We start from the raw sequence: 19,240 nt of genomic DNA, 5'->3' as shown, positions 1-19,240 counted from the left end.
GCTTGCAAATCATTGAATTTTATTACCAAAATCAGTGGCAGAAAATCCGCTTTTTTATCGACAAATTTTGTTCAGCGATGAGGCTCATTTCTGGTTGAATGGCTACGTAAATAAGCAAAATTGCCGCATTTGGAGTGAAGAGCAACCAGAAGCCGTTCAAGAACTGCCCATGCATCCCGAAAAATGCACTGTTTGGTGTGGTTTGTACGCTGGTGGAATCATTGGACCGTATTTTTTCAAAGATGCTGTTGGACGCAACGTTACGGTGAATGGCGATCGCTATCGTTCGATGCTAACAAACTTTTTGTTGCCAAAAATGGAAGAACTGAACTTGGTTGACATGTGGTTTCAACAAGATGGCGCTACATGCCACACAGCTCGCGATTCTATGGCCATTTTGAGGGAAAACTTCGGAGAACAATTCATCTCAAGAAATGGACCGGTAAGTTGGCCACCAAGATCATGCGATTTGACGCCTTTAGACTATTTTTTGTGGGGCTACGTCAAGTCTAAAGTCTACAGAAATAAGCCAGCAACTATTCCAGCTTTGGAAGACAACATTTCCGAAGAAATTCGGGCTATTCCGGCCGAAATGCTCGAAAAAGTTGCCCAAAATTGGACTTTCCGAATGGACCACCTAAGACGCAGCCGCGGTCAACATTTAAATGAAATTATCTTCAAAAAGTAAATGTCATGGACCAATCTAACGTTTCAAATAAAGAACCGATGAGATTTTGCAAATTTTATGCGTTTTTTTTTTTAAAAAAGTTATCAAGCTCTTAACAAATCACCCTTTAGTTTCGAAATGTCAAAATTACCAAATTAAATAAATAAAATAAAATGAAATCCAATATAATAATATAACGAAGTATTGTTTAAAATCGGTAGCATGTTATGCTAAATAAATAAATAAATTGGAATTTATTTTTTTTTAAGTTGATTATTATTTTTTTTTTTTTTTGTTTTAATTTGATTAAATTTAATTTTCAAATTTGCGCTTTTCTGTTTTTCTTTTATAATGAAGACTTCCGTGAGTATGAAAGCTGATATGAAATCCTTCCAACGAACATAGTCTCTATACCGCACGTGGATTAGTTTTGGCACAGATGGTCTCATAGTAAAAATACGTAAAAAGTATTTACGCTTTTCACAAATACTTTTCGGTTGAAGTCTTTCGTGAGTATGAAAGCTGAGCTCAACCCCTTTCCAATGAACTTCGTTTCTGTACCCATAGTAAAAAAGGTGGAAAAAGTATTTTCGAATTCGAGCTTTTCACAAATACTTTTCTGAATTGAATTTGAATTGGAATTTTAAAAAGTAAATTCGTATTTAAGGTGATAATTTGTATCTCGGCTACATTTTTTCTGCAAATTTCAAATTCGAATTTATATTCAAACATTGAGTAGTACCCAGTTGGTTCGTTAGCCTCTAAGTTAAAAATTAAACATTAAAAATGAAATTAATTCATATTTTTTTCTATTATAAAATGAATTACTAAGGAAAAGTAACATTGAAAAAAATTAAAATTTTCATCCGATACTTCGAACTAATACCTTAACGACTAAAAGATATTTCTTAAAATACAAATATCAATTCTACCTATTTTAGATATTATTAACAGTTTTGTCATGACTTTTTTTGATAAAAAACAGTCTACCAATTTCATCTTTTGATCATGATGATTTTCCTGGAATTCGGCTGATATCCTTTGAGCTACATAAATAGAAATATTGACGTTTCTCGCCGAATATTTATTGCCTGTTCGTGGAATTTTCGTTCTCCTCGAGACGAAAGAAAAGTCGAAAAGCATTCGTTGATATCTCGAGAACTAGTCTGTCGAATCACAATTATTTCGGTGTTCGTTAGCAAATCATAAAGGATGAGTAGATTACACAGTTAAGAATTTTATAGCGAAAATAAGTTATTTTAGTTTCACTCTAGACGAATGATTCAATTTTCGGTTTCATGATCAGACAGTTAATTCAATCCCTACATATCTGGACTTTATTTTGACTCTCTAAAAATGTAATATTTTGTACGGTATAAATAAAATATATTCCTGCGCATGTATAAAGTTAAATACATGATAGCAATGTTCGAATTCAAAGGTATAACGACTAAAACAATTAGTATTAAATTTTCTGGCGGCTAAAATTTTTCTGCGGGTGGCTTAACACCCTCCCAGTACCCTTTAGCTACGCTAATGATGTACACTCATAGAAAAAAAGACTGCAAATAACAGCAGTCGATGTCTGCTGTCATATTTCTGTACTTCAGGGCCTAATGAACAACAAATTATACAATTTTTTTTTAAGTTATAAATTTTCCCCAAAGCATATTTAAGAACCAAAAGTAATTTTTGGTATATTTTTGCACTGTAATATATTTATTACAAGCTCATAAATACGATCAGCAAACATTTTGTTTGTGTTATGCCTCAATTCGATAAATATTCAGATTTTTAATCAATTAGTATAGATTTTCATAAAATATTGTTTTAATTATGTTAGGATAGCTCCTAAGTTGATATTTTTATTTGTTTCAGCCGAAATAAAACATGATTTAGTGTAGTCGAGTTTAAAAAATAGCAGGAAATGTTTGCTATTTCAGCAAACAGTGACTGCTGTCCCTTTTTCAGCAGACTTTTCTGCCGTCCCTACTAACAAATTTCTTTGGGTGTAGTGTCAGCCCGTTTTTCAGTCAGCTGTAATACCAGAAGTGGTGAGCTTTTCTCTTATTAATTAGGGCTACCCTATTCCATGTTTAGCTTACTGACCCAGGTCGGTAACATGGGATTGAAACCACGACCCTTTATACGCAAGGTGGGCATGCTCACAATTGCACCACGGGGGCTCTCAAAATATAAAATATCGCGGTAACAAATAATGTTTCAATTATAATACACAGTATAATTTGTAAAAACTATAGTACAAACCTTTGGAGCTCTTCCGTGGAGAACTGGTTTCAATCTGCTTTTGGCCATCTTAATATTAGATTCGATAAGACCATCTCCATTTGCCGATTTTAGCAAATATACACATGGCTTTGATGGCATAGGAGGAGGATGTGGTGGTCCACTATGATCTTTCCAAGGCTTGAAATCTGTTGGCAGAGGATCTCCCATTTTTAGCAATTCGTCAACTGCACACTCTAAGCTCCCATGCAATGCATCGACATTGCCTAACTCTTTAGAGGTAATTTTGTACTGAACAGGAGTTGACGGAGGTGGAGGAGGAGGAGTATAAACCACCTCCTTGGACTCGGAAACAATTTTGGAAGACTCGTCCATCAGTTCTCGTCCGTCCGAAAATGGTATGGCGCCAGCGCCATTTTCTTCATTTGGCCGATGTTCACCGATTGCAGTTACACTATTGCAGTATGACATTTTGTAATCTATATGCACCTGTTAAAAAATAAATTTACAATACCTTACCGATTAGAAAACATGCTATAAACCGCTCATCTAAATTGTAAAAGTGTCAAAATTTTGTGTTATATTATTATTAAGATTTATAAAAATTGTTAAATCTAGTTTTTGGCGGTTTCGAGACGATGAATGAACATAGGTCTCATTATAGAAACCGCAACGTAGAAGCAAATTGCAAATATATATAAAATAATAAACTTTGTGAAATACACCGAATACAAGTGTGGTCATCCATAACTTTTAAGCCACACCATAAGTTTGGGATGTCGATGAGATATATTTATTTATTTATTAAAGGGTATACATAATATTTCCTGCTGATTTTTTCCTGAAATGATTTCTCAAATCGGATCGATCTTGGGATCGTTTTTTATTTTGATTTGTAACAATAATTTATTTCTACAATTTTTTATATTTTCTTTTTTTATTTAAGATTTTGGACATATGACTTTTTTCATTTCAATCCAAATTTCCTTATTGGTTTATTGTTTCTATCTTTAGATATGAGATGTTAATGTGAACAATAATATTGTATAATTATTAAAATTTTAGAGTGTTAATGAAACTTATAGGTATTTAGAGATTTGAAATCTTTTTTATAATGACAGACTGTTGAAATCTTTAAAATTAAAGAAAAAAATCTAAATCAGAGTTCTTACTTACAAGATTATAATTTGATTTGATTACGATTATGATTTGATTATGATTTTCAATTATTGAAATATTTTTTGGCTATTTGTACTTTGTAACTGTTTGTAACTGTTTTTGTTTCATACATATATACATACATACAAACAAATGAATACAAAAACAAACAAATAAAAGCCGATTGAACAAATTTCAACGGCTTATGGGAATTTAGTACTTGTTACTGGAAGCAATTAAACGGACCTTATACGCTTTACAGACTATCAGTTATTCCGGACGATAGCGATCGTGTCGAACATATCCCATATATTGTGCACACTATAAGTTAAGTCCGAAGGCATAATCGATACTGCTGCATTTACCTGCGTGAAGATAGCTTTTTATGGAACCGATAACACATTTACCGATTATTTAGTCATCGCCGACAAGTCGTATCGATCCGACACACTGTAAAATTCTTTACAAACACCGACATTCCGTCCGGAATAACTGATAGCCTTTAAAGCGCATTAGATGGTAGGATAAACCCTACGACAGATATTCGCGTGTTTGTTGTGTGTTGGCTCATGCGCCGTCCAGACTATAAGTTTATCCGGACGACAGTATTCGTGTCGGACATATCTCAAATGCTACACTATAAGTGTAGCCAACATAGACATAATCGATATTGCTGCTTGTTTATAGGATTAAATTAAAAATACTTTTCAACCAAAATTTGTATAAATGATATCTCGACTTCTAATCGAAAGTTAAAGCCAAAATTTTATGAATTTTGTATAATTTATTAATTTTCGTCAAAATAAAATATATAATAATACGCTACACTACATAATACACTACAATACCAATTGAAAAAAATTATTTTATTAAATATATCAACAAATAAGAACAAAACAACAAACAACAAAACTTTAAATGTCTTAAACATATTTGTAAACAGATTTGCATAAATAATTCGATTTCCTTCCTATTGGTGTCATAAAACTGCATAAAAATCAATTAATATGCTGGCAATTTGAACTAAGAACGTGCTGGACCGCGTGATAGATTTTTTAAACTGATAATAGGATGTAAATTAAACTGACGATGCACATTTTCATCCAGAAGTTGTTGATATGGAGTAATATCAAGTTTTTAACATTTTAATTGGTTGCACTTTGAAATGTTTCTGGAAGTTTTTTTTTGTCGATAAGCCACTCATTTTTCATCGGTCAGCTTCTTAATGTTTGCAAGGATGTATCATCCAAAGATTTTAGCTTTCTGCAAAGAGATTTAAATTTAGTGATTTCTCTAAAGTGTCGATTTAATTTTTCATATTTAATTATGAATTATTATAAACTATTTGAAGCAGTTCCAGTTAATTGTCCAACATTTTTTCATCGGTCAGATTTTTAATGTTTTCAAGAACGTAGAATCCATAATTTTAGTTTTCGGCAAAGAGATATACAATTTGTGACTTCCTCAAAGTTTTATTTCATTTTTTATTTTCACTTACCTATTATTATAGAGTATTTGGAGTAAATTCAGTTATTTGTCTAAAATTTTCCAATTGTTTTATTTCTTCCAATTGACCACGAACTTCGTTGCACAAAGGGCAACTTTAACCTTTTAGAGGCCCTGGGCATATTAGTATAATGGACCCCTATGACTTTGACAAAACATTATTTTGTTATAATAAACAAAAGAAAAATAATGCTACTCGCATTAAGCGAATAGATAAATGTAATATTTGCCACAAACATAACTTCCTTAGCATTCACAGATTAGTGATTAAAAATCTATGTAAGAATTCAATTATATAAAAAATCCAAAAATTTCAGTTTATTAATTCTTTTGCAAAAAATACGAAAAATTAGGAGCAAAGGTCGAATTAAAAATGTTAAATAATAATCGATCGATGATTGATGGCACTTTAAACCGGCAACTATAACGATAAAACAAAATCGGTTAGAATACGCGACAGAGCAGAGCAACTTACTTCTTACTACTTTTACAACTTTTTACGACTCAATCATCTTTTCTCATGGGCATCAGAAGTTGGCGTTAGGGCAGTGTTGCCAGTATTTTTCGGACTCTTGTCCCCAAAATAGGACGATTTCATCCCCAAAAATCCCCAATTTAATTTAAAATTCCCCACAAAAATCCCCAATACAGTGTTTGGCAAGGTTTTTGAAAAGTAAAGGAATAGGCTCTGTTGTAAAAAAATCCTCCATAATTTAAAAATTGGAAAATATGCAATATTTGTTATACCAGTTTGCGAAATACAATAATGCTATGTTCCCATCGACTCGTCTTCCTCATTCGTTTTTCCAAAACATTTCACCGTTCACACCGGGTTGAGATGTTTTAATTTGACAGTTACCATGGAAACTAAAGGGTGATTCTTTTGAGGTTAGGATTTTCATGCATTAGTATTTGACAGATCACGTGGGATTTCAGACATGGTGTCAAAGAGAAAGATGCTCAGTATGCTTTGACATTTCATCATGAATAGCCGAACGATCTGCCACAACGTCGAATTTTCAGTGAATGGGCCCTAGAAAAGTTGGCAGAAAATCCGCTTTTTTATCGACAAATTTTGTTCAGCGATGAGGCTCATTTCTGGTTGAATGGCTACGTAAATAAGCAAAATTGCCGCATTTGGAGTGAAGAGCAACCAGAAGCCGTTCAAGAACTGTCCATGCATCCCGAAAAATGCACTGTTTGGTGTGGTTTGTACGCTGGTGGAATCATTGGACCGTATTTTTTCAAAGATGCTGTTGGACGCAACGTTACGGTGAATGGCGATCGCTATCGTTCGATGCTAACAAACTTTTTGTTGCCAAAAATGGAAGAACTGAACTTGGTTGACATGTGGTTTCAACAAGATGGCGCTACATGCCACACAGCTCGCGATTCTATGGCCATTTTGAGGGAAAACTTCGGAGAACAATTCATCTCAAGAAATGGACCGGTAAGTTGGCCACCAAGATCATGCGATTTGACGCCTTTAGACTATTTTTTGTGGGGCTACGTCAAGTCTAAAGTCTACAGAAATAAGCCAGCAACTATTCCAGCTTTGGAAGACAACATTTCCGAAGAAATTCGGGCTATTCCGGCCGAAATGCTCGAAAAAGTTGCCCAAAATTGGACTTTCCGAATGGACCACCTAAGACGCAGCCGCGGTCAACATTTAAATGAAATTATCTTCAAAAAGTAAATGTCATGGACCAATCTAACGTTTCAAATAAAGAACCGATGAGATTTTGCAAATTTTATGCGTTTTTTTTTTTTAAAAAAGTTATCAAGCTCTTAACAAATCACCCTTTAGAAATTCACATTTACTCGAAATTCACATATATGCAACCTATTCCCAAATAATTACCGCGAGCGCAAAGGGAAAAAAATTTTATGTTTATGTTTTTCACATGTCCATGTTCTTTAAAGTCTTTGTTTATTCTTTTTTTCTATGAAACTTATTTCAATATTTTGACATATATTTTGAATAGGGTATGTTATTCGGGATATATTCCAAATTAGGTGGGTTGACATTCTAAAATTGACGTGTTTTGGAGGAAAACTTGTGTTTTGAACTTGGTTTTTAGTATGGCGAAAACGACTTGTTTTGAAGTGCTTATAAAGGGAAACCATTTCAAACCCCAAAACATGCTTGGTGAGAACACCGTATAAGATTAAGTTTTCAAACCAAGACTTCGACCCCAGTCCTTACGAAATAATTTCACAGTAGTAAAAGAAGGAAACAAAGCGCTTGGAACAGAATCTTTTTATACCCTCCATCATAGGATGGGGGTATATTAACTTTGTCATTCCGTTTGTAACACATCAAAATATTGCTCTAAGACCCCATAAAGTATATATATTCTGGGTCGTGGTGAAATTCTGAGTCGATCTAAGCATGTCCGTCCGTCCGTCCGTCCGTCTGTTGAAATCACGCTAACTTCCGAACGAAACAAGCTATCGACTTGAAACTTGGCACAAGTAGTTGTCCACTATCGGTCCACTTTTACGTATAGCCCCCATATAAAGGGACCCTCAGATTTGGCTTGTGGAGTCTCTAATAGAAGCATATGTCATCCGATCCGGCTGAAATTTGGTATATGGTGTTGGTATACGGTCTCTAACAACCATGCAAAAATTGGTCCACATCGGTCCGTAATTATATATAGCCCCCATATAAACCGATCCCCAGATTTGGCTTGCGAAGCCTAAAAGAGAAGTAAATTTCATCCGATCCGGCTGAAATTTGGTACATGGTGCTGGTATATGCTCTCTAACAACCATGCAAAAATTGGTCCATATCGGTCCTTAATTATATATAGCCCCCATATAACCCGATCCCCAGATTTGGCTTGCGGAGCCTCAAAGAGAAGCAAATTTCATCCGATCAGGCTGAAATTTGGTACATGATGTTGGTATATGGTCTCTAACAACCATGCAAAATTGGTCCACATCGGTTCATAATTATATATAGCCCCCATATAAACCGATCCCCAGATTTGGCTTGCGAAGTCTCCAAGAGAAGCAAATTTCATCCAATCCGGTTGTAATTTGGAACATGGTGTTAGTATATGATATTTAACAACCGTGCCAGAATTGGTCCATATCGGTCTATAATTATATATAGCCCCCATATAAAACGTTCTCCAGATTTGACGTCCGGAGCCTCTTGGAGGAGCAAAATTCATTCGATCCGGTTCAAATTAGGAACGTGGTGTTAGTATATGGTCGCTAACAACCATACCAAAATAGGTCCAATCACACACAATATGGTCCATATCGGTTCATAATCATGGTTGCCACTAGAGCCAAAAATAATCTACCAAAATTTTATTTCTATAGAAAATTTTGTCAAAATTTTATTTCTAGAGAAAATTTTGTTAAAATTTTATTCGGTTCATAATAAAATTTTCATCATTGTCAAAATTTTATTTCTATAGAAAATTTTGTCAAAATTTTATTTCTATAGAATTTTTTTTTCAAATTTTATTCGGTTCATAATCATGGTTGCTACTCAAGCCAAAAATAATCTACCAAGATTTTATTTCTATAGAAAATTTTGTGAAAAGTTTATTTCTATAGAAATTTTTGTCAAAATTTTATTTTTGTAGAAATTTTGTGAAAAATTTCTTTCTATAGAAAATTTTGGGAAAATTTTTATTTCTATAGAAAATTTTGTGAAAATTTTATTTCTATAGACAATTTTATTAAAATTTTATTTCTGTAGAAAATTTTGTCAAAATTTTATGTCTACTTTGTCAAACTGAATTATATACGTATTGGATCGATCTTTTTTGATTTAATATATACCACGTATGGACTTACATACAATTTAGAAGATGGTGTTAGGAGGTTTTAAGATACCTTGCCATCGGCAAGCGTTACCGCAACTTAAGTAATTCGATTGTGGATGGCAGTGTTTAGAAGAAGTTTCTACGCAATCCATGATGGAGGGTACATAAGTTTCGGCCTGGCCGAACTTACGGCCGTATACACTTGTTTATTTTTAAGACCCTCTGTACTTCCTTAAGCCCCATTTTAAACATGTAGAAGTAAAGAATTTCATATAAACCATAACTCAAAACCTGATTTATTATACTGATCAGATTTCGAAAATTCCCCACAAAAATCCCCAAATTTGTGGAAATTCCCCACCAAATCCCCAAGTCCCCAACTCAAAAAATTTGTCCCCACCCACGAAAAAATACCCCCGATTTAGGAAAAATCCCCAATACTGGCAACACTGCGTTAGGGGGACTGGCATCAGGGTTGCCGCCTAATTTATGTCGTTTGAAGAGGAACCCTTCGCGATTTGAGACAGGCAAAATCGTTTGGTTAGGTTAAAGTGGCAGCCCGATTAAGTTTCAGGCTCACTTAGACTATTCAGTCCATTGTGATAAGGCAAAATCGTTAATCGCTTCTTCAAATTCTATAATTTTTAGCACATAACATCCCAGAAAAAAATTGAAAGTACTTCTAAGGGCACAACTTTAAAAGTACTTCCAAAAAAATGTCCTCCAAAGATGTTCTTTATTTTAACTACTCAGGAAATTATTTTAATTCAAATTTTTTATAACTCGCTTTTTTCATATTTTTAAAGAGTAATTTGAACGTTTTTTGTTTCAAATAGGTTAAACAAGAGTAAGGATTAATAAAATGGTACAAATTATTTAAATTTTTTAAAAAAAAGCTAAATCCATTCTATAAAAATTGCGAATTTTTGGAAATATTTGATGTCAAAAGCTTCGAACTAAGGTTAGAATACATTAAAAATCATAAAAAATTGTTTTTTTTTTTTTTGCAAAATATCAAATTTTTTTAATTTACATCCAAAACACTGAATTAAGAAGTGAAGCAAATACTGTGCAACGGCTGTGTGAAGCCAATACTGTGCAACGGTTGTCGTATGACAAGTATATCCCAATAAACACAAACGTTTGAAAAATGCAAAATTTCAACAATTTTTCAAACATTTTTTTAAAGGATTAGGGTAAGATTCAAGTTGAGAAATTGTTGAGGAAATCGCGTTCTCAACAAAAAACAGACATTACCCTCAACACTGAAATTTAACACATTAAGGCCGGTATGCACCTCTAGCGAAATTTTCGGTAGCAAAAATTTATTTAAGTCTACAACAAAAAAACAGGGCTGTGTACACAAATTTTAAACCAGCTAATCGCTTTTAAAAATTGTTAATGTATGTTCCAAATATTCCTCAAATAAATTGTTTATTATTTACAGACCTTTTAAAACTTTTACGCACACAATGATTGTAATAAATTAAATGTTTACTGCCAAAATATGCTTTTGACAACCCTGTTATTTTCATTAGAGGTGCGTACCAGCTTACGAAATTGAACGCTACCGGAAATTTCGTTAGCATAAATAGCAATACATTTCTTAAGGCCGGTATGCACCTCTAGCGAAAAATTTCATTCCCATAAGAAATGCATTGCTATTTATGCTAACGAAATTTTCGGTAGCGTTCAATTTTGTAAGCTGGTACGCACCTCTAATGGAAATAACAGGGTTGTCAAAAGCATATTTTGGCAGTAAACATTTAATTAATTACAATCATTGTGTGCGTAGAAGTTTTAAAAGGTCTGTAAATAATAAACAATTTATTTGAGGAATATTTGGAACATACATTAACAATTTTTAAAAGCGATTAGCTGGTTTAAAATTTGTGTACACAGCCCTGTTTTTTTGTTGTAGACTTAAATAAATTTTTGCTACCGAAAATTTCGCTAGAGGTGCATACCGGCCTTTATGGGAATGAAATTTTTCGCTAGAGGTGCATACCGGCCTTTAGCAATAATATCTCAAGTATTATCCTCAAATTGAAATGCATCGCTACTCAATAATTTGTCAAACAATTTTCGATGCGAGTCAAATTCAAAATTAACATCGTTGCAAATACTTTTCAACCTAAATTTGTATGAATGATATCCCCACTTCAAATTGAAAGTCAAAGCCAAAATTCTATGAATTTTGTATACTTTATTCATTTTCATCAAAATAAAATATATAATAATACACTACACAACATAATAAACTACAATACCAATTGATAAATAATAATCTTATTAAACATATCAACAAATAAGAACAAAAAAAAACAAACAACGAAACTTTAAATATCTTAAACATTATTAGTAAACACTTTTGCATTGATAATTCGATTTCCATCCTTTTGGTTCCTTTCTTTTATTAACATGCGGGCAATTTGAAATTAGGAACGTACTGGACCGCGTGTTAGAATTTATTTCCACCAGAAGGAATTCACAAAATATCCATTTTAAACTGATAACAGCATCCAACTTTATCCAGAAGTTGTTGATTTCAACAATTTGTTGTTTTTAACAATTTTAATTGGTTGCACTTGTAATGTTTCTTATCTTGTCGATAAGCCACTCATTTTTCATTGGTCAGCTTCTTATTGTTTGCAAGAATGTAGCATCCAAAGATTTTAGTTTTCTGCAAAGAGATTTAAATTAATGACTTCTTTAAAGTGTTGATTTAATTTTTATACCCTCCACCATAGGATGGGGGTATATTAACTTTGTCATTCCGTTTGTAACACATCGAAATATTGCTCTAAGACCCCATAAAGTATATATATTCTGGGTCGTGGTGAAATTCTGAGTCGATCTAAGCATGTCCGTCCGTCCGTCCGTCTGTCCGGCTGTCCGTCCGTCTGTGGAAATCACGCTAACTTCCGAACGAAACTAGCTATCGACTTGAAACTTGGCACAAGTAGTTGTTATTGATGTAGGTCGGATGGTATTGAAAATGGGCCATATCGGCCCACGTTTACGTATAGCCCCCATATAAACCGATCCCCAAATTTGGCTTGCGGAGCCTTCCGGAGCAGCAAAATTCATCCAATCCGGTTGAAATTTGGTACGTGATCTAAGTATACGGTCTCCAACAACCATGCAAAAATTGGTCCATATCGGTCCATAATTATATATAGCCCCCATATAAACCGATCCCCAGATTTGACCTCCGGAGCCTCTTGGAGGGGCAAAATTCATCCGATCCGGTTGAAATTTGGTACCTGATGTTAGTATACGGTCTCTAACAACCATGCAAAAATTGGTCCATATCGGTCCATAAATATATATAGCTCCCATATAAACCGATCCCCAGATTTGACCTCCGGAGCCTCTTGGAGGAGCAAACTTCATCCTACCCGATTGAAATTTGGTACGTGGTATTAGTATATGGTCTCTAACAACCATGCAAAAACTGGTCCATATCGGTCCATAATTATATATAGCTCCCATATAAACCTATCCCCAGATTTGACTTCCGGAGCCTCTTGGAGGGGCAAAATTCATCCGATCCGTTTGAAATTGGGTACCTGATGTTAGTATACGGTCTCTAACAAGCATGCAAAAATTGGTCCATATCGGTCCATAATTATATATAGCTCCCATATAAACCGATCCCCAGATTTGAACTCTGGAGCCTCTTGGATGAGCAAAATTCATCCGATCCAATTGAAATTTAGTACGTGGTGTTAGTATATGGTCTCTAACAACCATGCAAAAATTGGTCCATATCGGTCCATAATTATATATAGCTCCCATATAAACCGATCCCCAGATTTGACCTCCGGAGCCTCTTGGAGGAGCAAAAGTCATCCGATGCGGTTGAAATTTGGTACATTTCGTTAGTATATGGCCTCTAACAGCCATGTAAAAATTGTCAAATTTTATTACTATAGAAAGTTTTGTCAAAATTTCATTTCTATAGAAAGTTTTGTAAAAAGTTTATTTCTATAGCAATGTTTGTCAACATTTTATTTCCATAGAAAATTTTGTCAAAATTTTATTTCTATAGAAAATTTTGTAAAAAATTTATTTCTGTAGAAAATTTTGTCAACATTTTAGTTCTATAGACAATTTTGTCAACATTTTATTTCTATAGAACATTTTGTCAACATTTTATTTCTATAGAAAATTTTGTCAACATTTTATTTCTATAGAAAATTTTGTCAAAATTTTATTGCTATAGAAAATTTTGTCAACATTTTACTTCCATAGAAAATTTTGTCAACATTGTATTTCTTTAGAAAATTGTGTCAAGTTTTTATTTCTATAGAAAATTTTGTCAAAATTTTATTTCTATAGAAAATTTTGTCAAACTGAATTATATACGTATTTAATCGGCCTTTTTTTTTGTTTAATATATACCCCTTATGGACTAACTTACAATTTAGAAAACAGTGTTAAAAAGTTTTACGATACCTTGCCATCGGCAAGTGTTATCGCAACCCAAGTAATTCGATTGTGGATGACAGCCTTTAGTAGAAGTTCCTACGCAATCCATGGTGGAGGGTACATAAGATTCGGCCTGGCCGAACTTACGGCCGTATATACTTGTTCTTATTGACGTACCAATTATTATAAACTATTTGAAGCAGTTCCAGTTAAATGTCCACCATTTTTCATCGGTTAGCTTTATAATGTTTTCAATAACGTAGAATCCATAATTTTAGTTTTCTGCAAAGAGATATACATTTAGTGACTTCCTTAAAAGTTGTATTTCATTTTTTATTTTCACTTACCTAATTTTATAAACTATTTGGTTATTTGTCTAAAATTTTCCATTTATTTTTATTTCTTGCAATTGACCACGAACTTCGTTGCACTAATAAGTATTGAAAACCACATGGTTTTTTCGTTGCATTTTAGGGTAGTGTTTTGTCAAAGTTTTCTCATATTATCTTCAACACCTTTTCAAAGATTTCGTCAACATTTTGGCAAATTGGAAGTAATTCGCAAACAATTTGAAGATGTATTGAAGATGAGCTATTTCAAGTCAAGTTGAATTTATGTTGAAAATTATATTTACCCTCAAACTGAAAAGTTGTTGCATTTGAAAAACGCTCATCCTGTGTTTATTGGGATGTTAAATTCATCGCTTCTGTGCAAATTTTTCATCATTTCCGGATCCAAAAACCAAACTTTCACTACTTTTTTGGCGACGCTTTTTTGCTGGGATTCAATGGACATCAGCGATCTCCATAATCTTAATGTCTCTTGAAGTATTGTACTTTTCAATTCATTTTTAATTCTTTTTAGTTTAGGGAAGGAGCTTTCCCCACTGCAGTTAGTAACCATCATGCTTAAAAAGATTCTCATTGCGATTTCTACATTTGGAAATGTGTTGTCAATGTTGTTTTCTTTCAAGAGTTGATATATTTTTAACATAGAGTTAGTTTTCAAATTGTGGCAAAATGGCTAATTGTGAGAAGTGCATAAAGGCGAAAGGGCCAAGACGAAAAAGTAGAGGTCTTATGCAAGAGTATAGGCCAGGAGCGCCTTTTGAAAGAATAGCAATGGACGTTGCAGGCCCTTTCCCAGTAAGTGATTCTGGAAACCAATATGTCCTTGTGGTCATGGATTACTTCAGCAAGTGGTCAGAAGTTTATGCCATTCCAAACCAAGAGGGGAAGACGATTGTAGACATAGTCGACTAGAACTGGATATGTCGCTACGGTGTGCCGTCCGAGATACACTCAGACCAAGGAAGAAATTTTGAGTCGGCTGTATTCCAAGAGATGTGTGACTCCCTTGGTATCAAGAAAACAAAGACTACGCCATTGCATCCACAGTCTGATGGCATGGTAGAAAGGTTTAATCGCACTCTGGAAAAGGTGGTGGATAACGGCCAACGAGACTGGGACGAGCATATACCAAAGTTTTTGCTGTTATAGATCAGCCATACATGATTCTATGTCACGAACACCGGCCAAGGTTCTATTCGGAACGGAATTGAAGTTGCCTGGAGATTTGATATTTGGGGCTAAACCTAATGAGCTCCCCATAGAAGAAAACAGTAACGACATACCAAACACGTTTGGCGAAGTTCACGAATCAGTGCGTAACAAAATAAAAATGGTCAGCAACAGGATGAAGGCGAGATATGATCGTGCTGCAAATACTGAGGGCTTCCAAGAAGGACAATTGGTTCTGCTTTTTAATCCGCAACGAAAGAAAGGATTGTTTCCCAAGCTGCAAACATAATGGGAAGCCCCCTACAAAATCATCAAGAAGATCAATGATGTTGTACGCCGCATTCAAAAGAACGACAGCCCAAAGTCAAAAGGCCTGTTTTCTTTTTGCACTGGATACAACATTTGTATGGGCCATCCAGAACATCGTTGCACTGGTGTTCTATCCAGAACATCTCGTCAGTGCAAGTCGCGCCGATCTTGTCAGATTTTGTTTTGATAAAGTGACGCTTCATCGATTCACAATAGCACTTTATTGTGACTAATTTATCGAAAAACATGAAATTCAAAGTGGTATAGTGTCATAAATAATCGCAGCAGTAAATATTTATTACTAATTGGAGCATTTCATACATAAAAAATGCAAGATTTCACTTCTTTTCTGTGATTGATTTTGAACAGCTGATGACAGTGTTGCATATTTTTGGAGATGTCCTGGATAAACGAGTACTCTGTTTTCTTTTAGTCCGTCACGGCTAAGGGTATCCAGTGCTAAAAGAAAACAGCCCTAAAGGTGAGTATTAAGTTCGACTTTTTACATATACATATTTGTTGCAGATTTTATTATAACTTGATGGGGAATAGCCCAAAGCAAGTTTTCAAAAATTTGTATTCCTTAAAAAGTATTATTAGAGAAAAGTAATCGTGAAAAAATGGTGATTTTAGCGGCTAAACTCGAACTTAATACTCACCTTAAAGATGAAAGTTGTTCACCTGGAACGTTTGGCTCCTTACGGAAAGGGTTCTGTGCCTATTCGGGACGAACAGGCTTAAGCGGGAGGCAGTGTTACGAATTCGATATTTCTAGATTTATGTTTATTCAAATTAGTTTCCGTTAATTTAAAATTTAAAATTGTAACGGTCAAATTACGTCATCACTTGTCAAAATCAATTCTTTATTTTCTAGTACTTTCCTAAACATCTTTAGTGTTCTTAGTTTCCCAATCGTTCATTGTAAAGTAACCCCTTTTGTTTTGTTATCTTCATTGCTTATTGTTATAGTTGTTAGTAATATGGCCATAATCATGTATGCCTGTACGACATCTGCCAGTTAGTAGAATGTTCTAGATGATTGTAGCCAAGAAAATGAGCATAAGCTGATAAATATGTGCGATTTCGCCCGTGCGACATCTACCAGATAGTAGTAGAATAGTCTAGAATGTTGAAGGCCAGACTATCGAGAATTTTCGATATCGTTATACAGTACTATAAAAGAGCTGACAGAGGGAGCTGTGAAGTCAGTCGTAATCTAAAATTCATACAGTACACATCGTAGAGCAAATAAGTGAAACCTATCAGTTAAGCAAATAAATTGTAGATTGTCGTTATTTGAAAAGAACTGTGTTTTATTTATCGGGACATTAAATACGCCTCAATATAAAAACGTAACAATATATTGGCCTTTAGCCGTTCGATTACATTTCTCTTGTAAAGGTGGGTATTAAGTTCGAGTTTAAGGTGAGTATTAAGATCGAGTTTAGCCGCTAAATTTCACTAAAGTGAAAACTAAATCAGTAAAAAAAGCCATTAAATTATACATATTTGTTGCAGATTTCATTATAACTTGATGGGGAATATCCCAAAGCAAATTTTCACAAAGTCTGTATCCCTTAAAATGGATTATTAAGGAAAAGTAATCGTGAAAAAATGACGATTTTAGCGGCTAAACTCGAACTTAATACCCACCTTTAGCCGCTAAAAACGTAATTTTTATACCCTCCACCATAGGATGGGGGTATATTAACTTTGTCATTCCGTTTGTAACACATCGAAATATTGCTCTAAGACCCCATAAAGTATATATATTCTGGGTCGTGGTGAAATTCTGAGTCGATCTAAGCATGTCCGTCCGTCTGTCCGTCCGTCTGTGGAAATCACGCTAACTTCCGAACGAAACTAGCTATCGACTTGAAACTTGGCACAAGTAGTTGTTATTGATGTAGGTCGGATGGTATTGAAAATGGGCCATATCGGCCCACGTTTACGTATAGCCCCCATATAAACCGATCCCCAAATTTGGCTTGCGGAGCCTTCCGGAGCAGCAAAATTCATCCAATCCGGTTGAAATTTGGTACGTGGTCTAAGTATACGGTCTCCAACAACCATGCAAAAATTGGTCCATATCGGTCCATAATTATATATAGCCACCATATAAACCGATCCCCAGATTTGACCTCCGGAGCCTCTTGGAGGGGCAAAATTCATCCGATCCGGTTGAAATTTGGTACCTGATGTTAGTATACGGTCTCTAACAACCATGCAAAAATTGGTCCATATCGGTCCATAAATATATATAGCTCCCATATAAACCGATCCCCAGATTTGACCTCCGGAGCCTCTTGGAGGAGCAAACTTCATCCTACCCGATTGAAATTTGGTACGTGGTATTAGTATATGGTCTCTAACAACCATGCAAAAACTGGTCCATATCGGTCCATAATTATATATAGCTCCCATATAAACCTATCCCCAGATTTGACCTCCGGAGCCTCTTGGAGGGGCAAAATTCATCCGATCCGTTTGAAATTGGGTACCTGATGTTAGTATACGGTCTCTAACAAGCATGCAAAAATTGGTCCATATCGGTCCATAATTATATATAGCTCCCATATAAACCGATCCCCAGATTTGAACTCTGGAGCCTCTTGGATGAGCAAAATTCATCCGATCCAATTGAAATTTAGTACGTGGTGTTAGTATATGGTCTCTAACAACCATGCAAAAATTGGTCCATATCGGTCCATAATTATATATAGCTCCCATATAAACCGATCCCCAGATTTGACCTCCGGAGCCTCTTGGAGGAGCAAAAGTCATCCGATGCGGTTGAAATTTGGTACATTTCGTTAGTATATGGCCTCTAACAGCCATGTAAAAATTGTCAAATTTTATTACTATAGAATGTTTTGTCAAAATTTCATTTCTATAGAAAGTTTTGTAAAAAGTTTATTTCTATAGCAATGTTTGTCAACATTTTATTTCCATAGAAAATTTTGTCAAAATTTTATTTCTATAGAAAATTTTGTAAAAAATTTATTTCTGTAGAAAATTTTGTCAACATTTTAGTTCTATAGACAATTTTGTCAACATTTTATTTCTATAGAACATTTGGTCAACATTTTATTTCTATAGAAAATTTTGTCAACATTTTATTTCTATAGAAAATTTTGTCAAAATTTTATTGCTATAGAAAATTTTGTCAACATTTTATTTCTATAGAAAATTTTGTCAAAATTTTATTGCTATAGAAAATTTTGTCAACATTTTACTTCCATAGAAAATTTTGTCAACATTGTATTTCTTTAGAAAATTGTGTCAAGTTTTTATTTCTATAGAAAATTTTGCCAAAATTTTATTTCTATAGAAAATTTTGTCAAACTGAATTATATACGTATTTAATCGGCCTTTTTTTTTTTTGTTTAATATATACCCCTTATGGACTAACTTACAATTTAGAAAACACTGTTAAAAAGTTTTACGATACCTTGCCATCGGCAAGTGTTATCGCAACCCAAGTAATTCGATTGTGGATGACAGCCTTTAGTAGAAGTTCCTACGCAATCCATGGTGGAGGGTACATAAGATTCGGCCTGGCCGAACTTACGGCCGTATATACTTGTTTTTGTTTAATATATACCCCTTAT

General features: G+C 34.2%; 1 protein-coding gene and 1 long non-coding RNA gene across 2 annotated transcripts in view; both read right to left on the bottom strand.

The window, feature by feature from the left end:
- The window catches only part of cup, a 48,175-nt gene extending 43,934 nt beyond the window's left edge, over positions 1-4,241 (bottom strand). The window contains exons 1-2 of the mRNA XM_075294507.1: positions 4,091-4,241; positions 2,936-3,403 (exon numbers count right to left, since the gene is read on the bottom strand). Coding sequence (XP_075150622.1) covers positions 2,936-3,385 — 450 coding nt within the window. The 5' untranslated portion in view covers positions 3,386-3,403; positions 4,091-4,241. The remainder of the gene's footprint in view (positions 1-2,935; positions 3,404-4,090) is intronic.
- Positions 4,242-4,836: 595 nt separating this feature from the next.
- On the bottom strand, positions 4,837-6,053 carry LOC142223134 (uncharacterized). Its single transcript, XR_012718593.1, has 2 exons — positions 5,571-6,053; positions 4,837-5,335 (listed from the first exon to the last, which is right to left on the bottom strand). It is a non-coding gene; the product is annotated as an uncharacterized LOC142223134 (long non-coding RNA).
- Positions 6,054-19,240: the final 13,187 nt, after the last annotated feature.

Source organism: Haematobia irritans, chromosome 2 (assembly GCF_050003625.1).
Source record: "Haematobia irritans isolate KBUSLIRL chromosome 2, ASM5000362v1, whole genome shotgun sequence".
Classification (NCBI taxonomy): Eukaryota; Metazoa; Arthropoda; class Insecta; order Diptera; family Muscidae; genus Haematobia; species Haematobia irritans.
Note: the sequence above shows the minus strand (reverse complement) of the source record. Positions and strands in the feature narration are given on the sequence as shown.